Genomic DNA, 13,568 nt, shown 5'->3' on the forward strand with positions numbered 1-13,568 from the left:
TTAATGTTTTTTTTTTTTTTACATTGTCGATTAATATTAAAACTATGAAAATAATTAATTGACGCATATGGAATTAACAAAAGTTAACAAAAAGGTGCATGGCCTTTACAATCCCCTGACCTAAACCCAACTGAGATGGTGATTTAGGATGAGCTGGAGCTTTACAGAGTGTGTGTGTGTGTGTGTGTGTATATATATATATATATATATATACACACACACCGGAACATACGTATATGTATTATTATATTATTTTTATATTATTAATAATTATAATAATAATAAATTAATATTATCAATATTACTATTAATAATATTAGTACAATATCTATTAATATAATATATATATATTAACAATAATAGTTTTATAAAAGTAAAAAAAGTTTAATTTTTATTAAACATTTATATATAAACATATGACTTATTTATTTAGTCATATGTATCTTTAGGAGTATTTTATTAATGCCAAAGTACATCCTTTTGTAATTTAAATTTCAAAATATGTATAATATTGATGATTACAACACTTTTTTACATTTTTAGGGTGTAATACTGAATAAATACTGCATAATAATCGATATTTGTGGATCGATTGAGCGCGCTGTTTCGGGGGAGGAGTCAACAAAGATGTTCTTTAACCTCCTTTGTTAATCTTCACGTTGCGAAGCTCTTTGGGAAACACTCGCAGAACTGGCTCGTTCTTTACTCACGTCATTTGTTATTGGCTAAGGTTGACTGTTTTCGGGAAACCCACCCCAGAGGCTTTGTTCCAGTAGCAATAATAGTATCAGTTTATTATTCATCTGCTACATCAGTCTAGTGCATTTAAGTATTTATTCAAGAATATGATTTGCTGTTTTTATTGATGTTTATATATATATATATATATATATATATATATATATATATATATATATATATATATATATATATATATATATATATATATATATTAATTTAAGTTGTATAATTCTTTGTTATTTTGTATTATGTTTGATATTTATATCATACTGTTTATTATAAATACTGTTTTTGCAAATGGAGATATTTATGCAGTACATGTTTATCTACATGCTAAAATATAAATTTGGGATTTATTATTAAGTAATTTACTTAAATAATGTTGTGTGTTGTTTATATTTCATACATGATACTTTGTAATAAATTAATTAATTTACTATACACTTTAAATTGTGTTATTTATTTAATTGTTTTACAGCCAGTTGCAAAAAATGTCAAAGTGCCAATAGCACAGCTTTAAATTTTCTTCCTTGAAAAGTGTTCTCTGTTCAATATTGCACAGTTCTAAAAATTTGGGGCCACAATTGGTTTTCCACTGAGGGCATGAGTCAGTGTGTGTGTGTGTGTGTGTGTGTGTGTGTGTGTGTGTTAGAGCTCTGCAAATCTCTGTTGGCCCAATGGGCCAATGCTTTGGTGTTGATGTTGTATAGAGGAGTAAATCTTCGCTGGCCAAATGTGGGCTGCCTGAAAAGGGCCCACGCCGTGGGGCCGACGCTATACTGGTGAGCAAATCTCCATTGGCCCAATGTGGGCTGCCTGAAATGGGCCGACGCCATGGTGCTGGTGCCGTCCCGATGAGCAAATCTCCGTTGGCCCTAAGTGGGCTGCCCATATGGGGGCGATACTGCACCGACGTGCAAATCCCCAATGGTCCGATTTGGGCTGCCCATATGGGGCCGATGGCGTGGGGCCGATACCGCACCGATGTGCAAATCCCCAATGGCCCGATGTGGGCTGCCCATATGGGGCCGATGGCGTGGGGCCGATACCGCACCAACGTGCAAGTCCCCAATGGCCCGATGTGGGCTGCCCATATGGGGCCGATGGCGTGGGGCCGATACCGCACCGATGTGCAAATCCCCAATGGCCCGATGTGGGCTGCCCATACGGGGCCGATGTGTTGGCCCACATTGGGCCCTCATTGGCCCAGTGTGGGCATGTTTGCTGGGGAATAAGTTTACTGCTGAATAGGGTTGCAACGGTATGAGATTTTCACGGTATGATAACCGTCTCGGAAAATACCGCGGTATCACGGTTATCACGGTATCACAGTTTGTTACATATATTATTATTTTTTTGTTCAATTAACTATTTATTGTAGAAACTACACCATCAGGTGAAGGAAACCATGTTTTTCCACTACTCTTAAGGGCATTAAGAGTGTATATATAAAAAAAAGTTGGTATATAACCAGATACTGCAGAAAGAGGGGATTTATTTCTGACATGATCCTCACAATAGAGATTTCTATTTTAAGGCTTTCACTACTTAAAACCTTCAACATATGAAAAACAGGCACGTCAGAATTTGAAAATGAACGCATGTAAATGAATGGCGTCTTTCACATCCAGTCCGACGAGTACCTTTACACGGACACGTGAATCCATCGTAGCACGCACTTCACGCCTGTACCTGCGTGCCCAAATTTCGGATAACTCAGCGCTTTTGCGGGCGCTTACCGCATGGGTTATGCACGACTACAAAGAGGTTTTATTTATGTTCAGATTAAAATTATAAACTAAACACATACTTTGCTCTGCACGGCGGGGTGGTGTTCTCGGAGATGGGAGAACAGGTTTGATGTATTTCCTCCTTTAGCTGTGACTTTACGGCCACATTAATTACAAGCTTGTTGATTACAAGATTACAAGTCTGTTTTCAGGCTCTGTTTTCAGGTTTGAATGAGCGAAATATGATCAGAATTATGTAAATTAACACTAACATAGAAGCATAGAACTATTATTTAATTAAAATTATTTTTAAGAACAGCTAAACACAGTGCAGAGAAGTTCACGTGCGAGAGAGAGAGAGAGAGAGAGAGAGAGAGAGAGAGAGAGAGAGAGAGAGAGATTTGCGTGTTCTGATGTGAGCTACTCACAGGTAAAGGTTCTCTTTTATCTCCTCGTGCTCATTTTAGTCCAATACATAATTCTGCAGTTTCTCAGTGTTTTCTGTCGTATTTTGCGGCTAGCGCGAGCGCTTACAACTAACACCGCGGGCCGCGAGGTGCAGCCGTGCTGCCGCTGTTATGCCGAATCCGACTCCCTGCTCAATCCGACTCCCGCTTCGCGGACAGAATCGGCACAACACCCCCCGCTGTAGAACTGCGGGAGTGAAAACAGCCCTTATAATTAAGTAAGTTAAGTTTCAGTTTTCGTTATTTGGTTCGTTTTCATTAACAATAATAATTGGTTACTTAGCATTAACATAGTGATTATCACACCAGAGCTTTATTTAAAAATAAAATATATAATTAAAAAACAGATGCCTACATCTCAGACTATTTTCTAGAGCCCAACCCGACCCGGCCCGAGGAATGTGGTGGGAAATCTCGGCCCGAACGGACCCGATTTCGGGTCGGTCCTCGGGTCAGGTCTGGTTCGGGCAGAGAATCTAGGCTCTAGTCTGATGCACTTTCTGCCATTCTCACCGCTGTGTGCTGAGTAGCTGAAGCGGAGCAGAGTTGCGCATGCGCGGGTGAGTTTCTCCGCTGGCTTGCGTTTTACCGGTAATAAGCAAACACACACGGTATGATAACCGTGCATTTTAATACCACGGTATACCGTGAAACCGGTTACCGCTGCAACCCTACTGCTGAATAAACATTATTTTACCACCTCTAATCAAAAATTGTACACCAGAAACACAACTAGCTATCTGTCGAACAGTGTAACATTTTGGAAATGCAGATCCTTTTCTTACTAAAATACATCACATTTTCAGGCTAAATCCACTATATTGCAAACATTATCTTATTTAAATATCTAATAAGATTTATAATATTTTTAAATTAAGCTGTTATCAAATTGAACCACAAATGTTATTCATGTAAGTTTCAAATGATATTACTACTATAGACTCCTCCTGTCTCATAAGGACAACAAAGAATTTTCAAATAACATCACTTAAGTCTTGAGGAACAATTATTACTTTTAATGGCAAATATAGGAAAGTTTTAGAGTTTGAAGTGCTATAAAGTATAAGTCCTATATCTTATCACTAAATTTGTAAAGATCACTTTCTTACAAAGTCTCACAGAGCATTTAAGCTTAAATGCTAGCACCGGCCCTGGGTGCAAAACATGTTTAATAGATTTATAACTGAAGTTTAAAAGCTTTTGAATTATCTATGTTTTGCTGAATTAACATTGTTCTGTGTTAAGGAAATAAGAACATTTATTTTTTTTTGTATATAAATGATAAAAACTCGGATTTTGCTCTCACTCGGGAGCGCCCTCTGGTGGTCTGGTCTGGTAAACCCGGAACACATTCTGAAGTGGGTGTTCTCCTTTGTATAAGGTCTCTGGCCGCCGCCTCATTACTGCGCTCTCTGTGCGTTAGTTACGCTGTTAGTTACGCTGTTGGCGCAGCTCTGTGGGTGGAGAAGCGGAGCAGCATAAACTTCAGCTATGGTAAGAAACGATACGCTGTAAAGCGGGGATTCGGGTTGTAAACGGAGCGCTGGGTTCAGCAGAAACCCGCACTCAGCGGCTGTTAGTGTCCGGGACGGGGGCGGGTGGAGGACCGGGCGGATCTAAGGCAGCCGGACAGCAGTTTACTGGTTTACTCAGCAGGATTAGCCTAGCCTAGCCTAACCCGGGTAACTGCTAATTAGCTTTAGCTTTGTTTCAGTGTGAGTAACTGACAGAGGGGAGATCCAGACCCTGACAGTAAGAGTCCAGCCCGGGATTTAGTTCCAGCTGCAGGCTGCGCTCTGTGTAGTTGAACTGCTACAGCGGAACTGTCCCTGCGGGTGGGGCTAATGTACGGGGTGTATTTTTACGTTCTAGATCCGGATCTGGGTAATAACACCGTTGCTATCTAATATCGCCTCTTATCGACTACGATTACAGCAGACTGTCGCTTTAACACCAGTTTAAACGGGATTTAGTTTGATGTTTATTATCATTAAAGACTGATGCTGTTAATCCGAGCGCTAACCTGGGGGTGTTGTGCTGTAAATTGTCCCCCTTTCGGTTTCTAGGGCAGTTTCTGTTTTAGTAACCATTACAGAGAGAGACATGATCGAGTCTCAGCACTACAGCCAGCTACTTTACAAGATTAAAAATCAGCCCATAGTAATATAAACATTAGCATTACAGCGTTATAAGGGAAGCTGAACGAAAATAAGTTTGGCACAAAACACAAATAAAAATAGAACAGAGTTTTAAACTATCCTTTTACTAAATCTGACTGGACCTAAAACCTGTATGTTGTGTCTGTATGTTTTATTTAGTAACCACTAAGTACTGTGAACATCAACTAACGTTAACTGATTCTTTCGTAAATAAATACGCAAGAAAACACAACACCCAATGTTCATCATGACCGAACGAAATATAGTACCAGTCAAACGTAGTTCAGTAGTTTTTCATTCTTTTAGAAAGTTCTGCATTGTAGATTACTACTAACGTCATCCAGACTATGAAGAAAAACATGTGGAATTATTTAGTAAACAAAAAACTCTTAAACAAAGCAGAATATGATTTATCTTTAAGATTCTTTAAAGTATAACCTCATGCTTAGATGACAGTTTTGCACATCTTGGCTGGATTTTCTCAGTTAGATTTATGAGGTAGAGTCACCCGCAATGTCTTTATGTTATGGAAGTTAATGGATGTTTCTTTTTAAGAGTTAACTACTTTTTATCAATGTGTTTGAGAGCATCAGTTGTAAAGTAGTGAAGAGGTACAGTTGGTATACAGTGAATAGCTCTATTTGAATAATGTTCTAATCCATATTATGGCAAGAACTACTCAACTAAGTAAAAAAAAAGTCTCTTTAAGAAATGAAGGTCAGGCAGAATTTTTTTTTTAAAGTACCCAGAAGTGCCGTCGCAAATACCATCAAAAACTTTGATGAAACTGGCTCTCTTCAGGACTACCCCAGGAAAGGAAGAGCAAGATTTACCTCTTTTGCACAGGGAGTTACCAGCCTTAACAGCAAGTTAACAGCACCCTAGATAAGAGCTAGGTGCTTGACAGAGTATTTTGGTTGTTTTACACTTTTAAGTGCTGCATGATTCCTTATGTGTTCCTTCATAGTCATTAAATGAGAAGGTTTGTCCAAACTTTTTACTGATACTGTACATGTATAAAATAATTTGCTATAAAAGCCTAACTCACTGGATGCTGTTGACTAGTCTTCCTGGTGTGTCCTACTGGCTATAACAGTGTGTGATCAATATGATTTTTGATGTTAAACTCTGCTTTGTATTTGTTATAATTTGGTTCACATGTTTCCATGGAGACAAACCCACAGCAAATGATTTTTGTTGATTTCTAGACATTTTTAGTTTTTTGGGGAAACAGCTGAACATTGCTGCATTTAAACACCAGTACGGGTCAGGTTCATTTTTGCACATCCTTAAAAAAATGTATCCCAATTTTTCTAGAACAGTACTTTACTCTTTTTGATTGATATTTAATAATAATTAGTACCCTTTAAGGTAATTGAGAAAAGATTGAATCCAGTTCATCTCTTTTCATCAGCCAGGCTAGATCTTAGATTTCTGAACATTATAATAGAGCTACATTTGGGCTGGGTCATTTACACAGAACTGAAAATAACCACACTGAATATGTAGAAACACAAGGTTATGTTGTATACCAGAAATGGACAATAAACATGTAATTCTATTGGTATTATTGTCAAATTAAAATTTGGTTGGTATCAGACTAATGTTTGAGATAATATTTGATTATGTGCTTATTGTAAACCTGAAGACCAGAGTGTTTGATGCCAAAACACAGCAATAAAACATCTATTTAATGTTAAAATACTGTTCATTTATTTATGTTTTAAAAATGTCTGCCATCACTTACATTGCATGGCCAATTAATGATGAATAGACCAGCAGAACTGTGACGTACGTTGCGAGTCCTTTTGTACAGAAAGAAGGCTGAGTAAGATTCTTTTTGCCTTGGAATTTAACCCATCTGTGGCAGTGAACACACACAAACACTCATGCCTAGAGCAGGGGAATTGGAGTCATTGGTAAGTAAGTTTTCACACCTGAACCTGAGAGTTATGCCATCTTTTCTCTTTCCTTATTTCCAGGATGTGTTTTTAATGATTAGGCGTCACAAGACGACGATTTTCACTGATGCTAAGGAATCCACCACGGTTTACGAGCTGAAGCGCATTGTCCAGGGAATCCTAAAGAGGCCGCCTGAAGACCAGAGGCTTTACAAGGTATGCACTGGAACTGTAGAGGTGTCCTAATGGACCTGTCTATGCTCCGTGTTCTTTCATACACAACTAAAAACTCTGGACAAGTGCTGGGCAGCGTTCTTAAGACTAAAAGCACTTACATAAGCCTTTCATTACAAATAATGCAAACCTTTATTACATTTATAAAAGCTGTTTCCAACAAGCCTCAGTGCTTATCTAGGTTTGCAGCAGTTGAAGGCTTTTGTTGGTGCCCTGTAGCTTTATTAATGCTGCATTACAGTAAAGTGTAACACAACACTAGGAGGCTGTACAGGCAGGGGGTGGTGGGTATTGGATAAGTATTGTATTTCAGTACCAGATTGGAAAAAAATCCAGTCTCTTTCTTAATTTAACACAGATTCTGACCTCCTTCATAACATACAAAAGGATAGAATATTTTATAGAGCTAAGTGTGCCATTTACGGATAGTCCCATTCCCATTCTTCAAAAAGAGCCAGTCAGCTTGCTGCCCTCTATGTGGAGATCTGTGCAAGCATAAGAACAAACTGAAGATCTGTGCATTATGGAATAAAACCCTAAACACTGTTCATGAGTTTTTTTTATCAGATTATATAAGTGATTTATTCAGTTTTCAATATTTTGGTCTCTTATTTAAAGAAAAGGCTGATTTCATGTAATTGGAGTTATCTGCCTGATGAGAAGTTGACGGCAGAATGAACTTCCATATAAGAACTGTGGTAAAAAACTTCTGAGAGCCTGTGTAGTGAACAAGGAGCAGTGTAAACAGGCTACTTACATTAAGATTATTATATTATATTCTTGAGTTTTACATATAATTGATAAATGGTTAACAACAAAAGATCCTTAGGCTACATTAATTGTTGTGCTTGAAGTTAAGTAAAAAAGAAGATACCATTTTTAAAATGTAAAGTTTTGTGATCAGTTTTTTGTGTTATAATGTAACATTCCTTATCTTAGCAACTTAACCTAAGTGTTTGTGTTTGTGTGTTTGTTTGTGTTTCAGGATGAGCAGCTGCTAGAAGACAGTAAAACACTGGGAGACTCCGGCTTTACCAACCAAACAGCCAGACCACAGTCTCCAGCTACTGTAGGATTAGCCTTCCGCATCAATGGTAAATCTCAGTTACTGCTGTCCAGATGACCAAACGTTTAGCTTCATTCCCGTGTCAAGTGTCAGATTATAAATACATTAATATACTGTGTTACACCTGAATTCATTTTACAGCCCAAGTCTGATTCAATTTGTCTTCTCTATGTTTCCCGTGTCTGACATTAGTCTGAACTAGTGTTGGGCATTATACTGGTTCATCTGTTATACCATATGCATTTTAAATGTACCGCCCTTCCATAGCATAGATAAAAAAACAGCTGTAACACATCAACAGGCATCAAATAGTACAATGTTGTTTGCTGTTAGAAGCACTGCATGGAATGGACCGGGGTGCACTTTCGCTGCGGGTCTGGTACGTTTAATCAAGCATCAAAGCCATTTTCAAGCCCAGGAGCGGTCCAGAGTACCGATCCCATGTCCTCCTGAAATCGCTGGTTTGAAGCGGACTCGAGTATGGCTTGCGCCAGTGGTGGAAGCTAATTGTGCCTGTGTCTATGTGCGGGTGGGACGATTAGTTAATTTTTTAACGTGACCTATTCCGATTATCACATCAAAAGTTGTGTGAAAATTAAAAATATTGTAAAGAAACAAAAGTAAACATAAGAGAATGAGAAAAAGTCTTGATACAGGGTCGAGACTAACAGTGTTTTAAGCTGAGCTAAATGCTTATCAAACAGGAACATATTCAGCATGAATTTAAAAGTTTCCAGTGTTGAGCCTCTTCTAATGCTCTTTGATAACTAACAGCAGCATAGTAGCTAAACACTGCCTCTCTGTGTTTAGTCTTTATTTTGAGCAGGACTAAATGACCTGTTTCTAATGAGCTGAGACTTCTGATCAGTTCATATTTCTGCATCGAATAAGATATATGTGCTAGTCCCAAGCCATTAAGATATTTATAGACCAGTGATTATTTTATCTTAAAACCAATTCTGAAACTGGTATCCAGTGTAATGATTTAAGAATGGGGGTGTTTTCCACCTGGTGAGAGCCCTGTCAGCTGCATTCTGAGTCAGCTGAAGCTGTTTGATTGTCTTTTTTTGGAAAATCAGCAAGAAGTTTCTATAATCAGTCCTAGTGGAAATAAAGGCATGAATGAGTTTCCCCAAGCCTGGACTAAACAGAAAATCTGAATGACAGCTTAAATGACTTCTTATGCTAAAATGTTACTTCTACAGATGGATTGCTTTATTTGGTAATGAATAGTTCTTTTTTCTTTTTGTAGATGATACGTTTGAGCCTTTGCAGGTGGAGGCATTTTCCAACCCTCCAGAGCTCCCTGACGTAATGAAGCCTCAGGACTCGGGCAGCACGGCTAACGAACAGTCGGTGCAGTAAGAAGAAACAGAAGAGGAGGATGAGAAGGAGAGGATAAAAAGAGGAGAAGAAGAACCGAATGCTCTGTTACGAGGAAGAGTCCAACACACCCGGACTGAGTACTTAAAGGGGTTTAGGCGTTTAACAAACCAAATGGGGCATATTGTCACCTGCAGTCGAACTGAACTGAATCTATCACTCCTCAGTGTGTCCACACAGACCTTCGCAAAACAAACCCAATTTAATGTTGATATTATTATTATTATTATTATAATTATTATTACAGGCAGTATAGTTTACTCATTCTTTCTAGACTGATGTTCATTTCAATCTCACTGGCTTCCAGTGCACTGGCTCCATTGACTGACCTCGTTTTTTGTTTTTGTTTGTTCATTTAAGCCGAACACTGGGCTTCGTTTGAGTGTAGCTGCGCATCTAAAAGGCGTCTCTTGCCATTTGTGTTGTTAGTTTTAATTTAAATCAAAAGAGAAGAGGAAAAAGAGGTCTTATAATTTTGTTTCTTTTCTTTTTTTTTTTTTAATAAATACCTGGGCCAGAGCAATATCAGAGTTGTAGATAAACACCAGTACATGCGAAAGTTTGATGTTTTAACTCACTGTTAAAGTGTGTTTGAGTCTTCATTTGTGAAGTGTTTCACTTCAGGTCTGCCCACTTCATGTTTTTCAGTCTAGCCCCTAAACTGATCAATAGTGCATTATCTAATTTATCTGGGTTTTTTTTGTTTGTTTGTTTGTTTTTTTCATTTGTTTTTTCCTTTCTCTTTAATTGTGATTAAAGCGTTTAAGAAACGACCATTTTAGGCAGATATATTAAATCATAATTTTACACAATTCACATTTATCTCTTTCATGTGTGCTGGTCACTTTGTAGACTTGTCTGCATTAAAATGGCACAGAAAAAAGCTCACTTGTTTGGAACATTACACAATTATATTACAGTGTCCTGTGACCTTTGTCATGCCCTGTGGGTGATAATGCCTTCTATGGCATTTTCTAAAAAACAGGCTAACATTCACAGGTGTGCAGAATTTTTAAATTGTGCATTGTAACAGGAGTCACATTTACAGAAAGCAGAGATGGAGAATATGGCTGAAATAGTTGTTAATCGTTGTTAACTAATTGACTAATCAAAAAAAAAAAAAGTTGCATCCCTACTAAAGCATTTACAAAACTCCGCACAGTTGGCTAACCTTACTTGGGGTCACAGAACTGTTTGGTGGGATGGCTTAATGACATAGGATCTGCTGATTGGCTTCACATATTCAGACCTTTGTGCCACAGGTTCCAAGGTCTTTATATCACCATGCCTTTATGCTTAATATGCTTTTCACACAAAAGCATGCTAACTTTAGAGTGGAGATGAGAGACCAGACAGCAGACAACTGCAGCTGTCCCATAATTAGTATTTTTATACTCTGTTTTAGCAGCACAACAAATTATGAAAGAATCCATAACTGGTCTAATGTGTCCATGTTGGGGTGGCACTCTACAGCACGGCCTCAGTAACCCTCTGGACCTGCAGGTCATTGTAATGAGGTTAAACTGGTTCTGGTAATTAAAAATGTCTGCCCTATTGTTTAGCTCTGCAGTAAAGTTCATTTCTTTTGCACCTCTGAAGAAATTTTGGACTTTTAACGGTATGACCCTGATGACCACTAGGACTAAACTGACCATGCAGCCTTGAAAATAAAGATTCCCAAATGGTTGTTGCCACATCTATACAATCTTCATGTACATTATGAAAAATCCAATTTTGTCAAGAGAACAGTGGGCCGTTTATGCAGTGTTAACTGGTCAGGCTTAAGACATGTAATCTGGGAATCACAGGTGTGTATCTATATTGCATTTCAGCCTCAATAAAGATTTAGGAGGCCTAGTCACTAGACCATGGGCTTTACCACTAAATGACTGAAGTCATAAAGAAAAACAAGCAGACACCAGTCTAACCTAAAATATGTACCACATTATCCACCCACTGGTAAACCTAACAAAGTGAAAGACTAAAATACACAGGAGTATTTTAGGAGTCTTTCGAAAGATTAATAGTATCCTAGTAAACTTCATCAATACTATCACTACAAAATAAATGTCCTAACACATTTTAACTATGGGTGCTGTCATTTTACTGCTAGAAATAGGTAACAGTGTAAATTTTATTACCCAAAATTACCCAGTGCTCTTGATTACTCAATTATTTTGTTTAAGGGGCCTTGAGAGGTCCAGTGGTCTAAAGTGCTGCCGCTTTGTTCAGGAGATTGCTGGTTCTAATCCCAGTCATGCAGCTTGCCATTAGCTGCCGGAGCCCTGAGAGAGCAAAATTGACCTTGATTTCTCTGGGTGGGTAGATGGCACTCTCCCCACATCACTCCTAGGGTGATGTCGTTCAGCACATGGCATCTGTGAACTGGAAAGTAACAAATTACATTTACTCACATTACTGTAATGGAGTAGATTTTATGATTTTAGAGTTTTGATAAAAATAATTTGAGTTTTGTTCTCCATGGTAGCGCAGCTAAACTTTTCCATGAAATGTTTATTATGGTTAGCGGGAGAGAAGCTGTGAATCAGCTGTGTAGTCTGGGGTCTGTGTGCGTGGCTCGGGGCAACCGGTGTTCTGTCGAGTTATGCTACCCATCGATATGTGCTTCTTCACAGCACTGTGCATGCGCGACCAACATTTTTTTTTTTTTGCATGTTTTCATGTTTTTCATGATAATTCCTTACGTTTTTATTGGGAACATTAAACAATCAGTTAAAAAAATATACAGTTTATAGTCACCTACATGAGCATAACTTTTTAACAGTTAAGAAAAAAAAATGGATCATAGAGAAACCTATGCCACGTGTTCTTAAAAATGTTTTATGGAGTGGTCTGAACAAATACTGCCTGAAAGGTCCAAATTATTATTTGGAATAATAGTTCATTTAAAACAATTTAATTTATGATTTGTACTTTCCTTTTACATCAAATAAATAAAAGTAACTGTATAACTTTTACTCTTAAGTAAATTTTAAATTGAGTACTTTTTTACTTTTACTTGAGTAGATTTTTAGATGGGTACTTTTACTTGAGTAGAAGGTAAAGGTAAAGGTACCTTTACTTAATTAAAATTTTTCTGTACTTTTTCCACCTCTGAGTATCGTAACTGATTCGCTGTGCTTTCCTCTGAGCTACTCCGAGCTAATGCTTCTCTGCAATGATGCATCAGCAGCAGTTCGAAAAGAGGTGGTGGCTGACTTCACATGTGTCCGAGAAGACCTGCTAGTCTTCGCCCTCCTGGTGTTGGGGCATTTCTAGTGATAGGGGGTGTCTTAATGAGTGGGTTGGGTAGTTGGCCTTGTAAACTGGGAAGAAAATGGAATTAAAAATATATATTTTGTGTAAATCTTACACAATTAATTTAAATTCACAAAATATTAAAAACTTTTTTACAAGATTCAAGATTTTTATTGTAGAACTTTAAATAAGAACATTAATATGCCTGCTTTACTAAACATGTTTGTCTTGTAAAACACTTGTTTACAATGTAAAAGCCTCTGAGTTTAAGAGGTGTTGACATAAATGAAACATCCATGTCATCTTTTTGATTTGACAAAACATTATCACCCTCTTTGTTTTATAGACTCCTTTAAATTTGGTATTTTATGCATATTCATTGCTTTTTCTTTCTATATCACCAAAAAATGATTTTGTAATATATTATTGTATTAACCAGGGTAATTTTGATAATGCAAACTTTGTCTTCCCCATAATACATGTTTAGAGAATATCCATATCAATACAGCTTGGAATGAAGAGCTGAGCTCAGAATAAACCTGGAAATTTGCTAAAATAATTTATAGAGCTTCATACGTTAACACGCAATTTGAGCGTGCAATTCACATGACCTACGTAGTGCACTATGT

General features: G+C 37.6%; 1 protein-coding gene across 1 annotated transcript; it reads left to right on the forward strand.

Annotated features, from left to right (window-relative positions):
* The first annotated feature begins 4,326 nt into the window (after positions 1-4,326).
* On the forward strand, positions 4,327-10,493 carry LOC103031344 (elongin B). The gene is made up of 4 exons (XM_007235877.4): positions 4,327-4,432; positions 7,080-7,214; positions 8,218-8,326; positions 9,551-10,493. Exons 1-4 carry the CDS (start codon positions 4,430-4,432, stop codon positions 9,661-9,663), a joined length of 360 nt encoding a protein of 119 aa, XP_007235939.1. The 5' UTR covers positions 4,327-4,429; the 3' UTR covers positions 9,664-10,493.
* The last annotated feature ends 3,075 nt before the right edge of the window (positions 10,494-13,568 follow it).

This window comes from Astyanax mexicanus, chromosome 15 (assembly GCF_023375975.1).
Source record: "Astyanax mexicanus isolate ESR-SI-001 chromosome 15, AstMex3_surface, whole genome shotgun sequence".
Lineage (NCBI taxonomy): Eukaryota > Metazoa > Chordata > Actinopteri > Characiformes > Acestrorhamphidae > Astyanax > Astyanax mexicanus.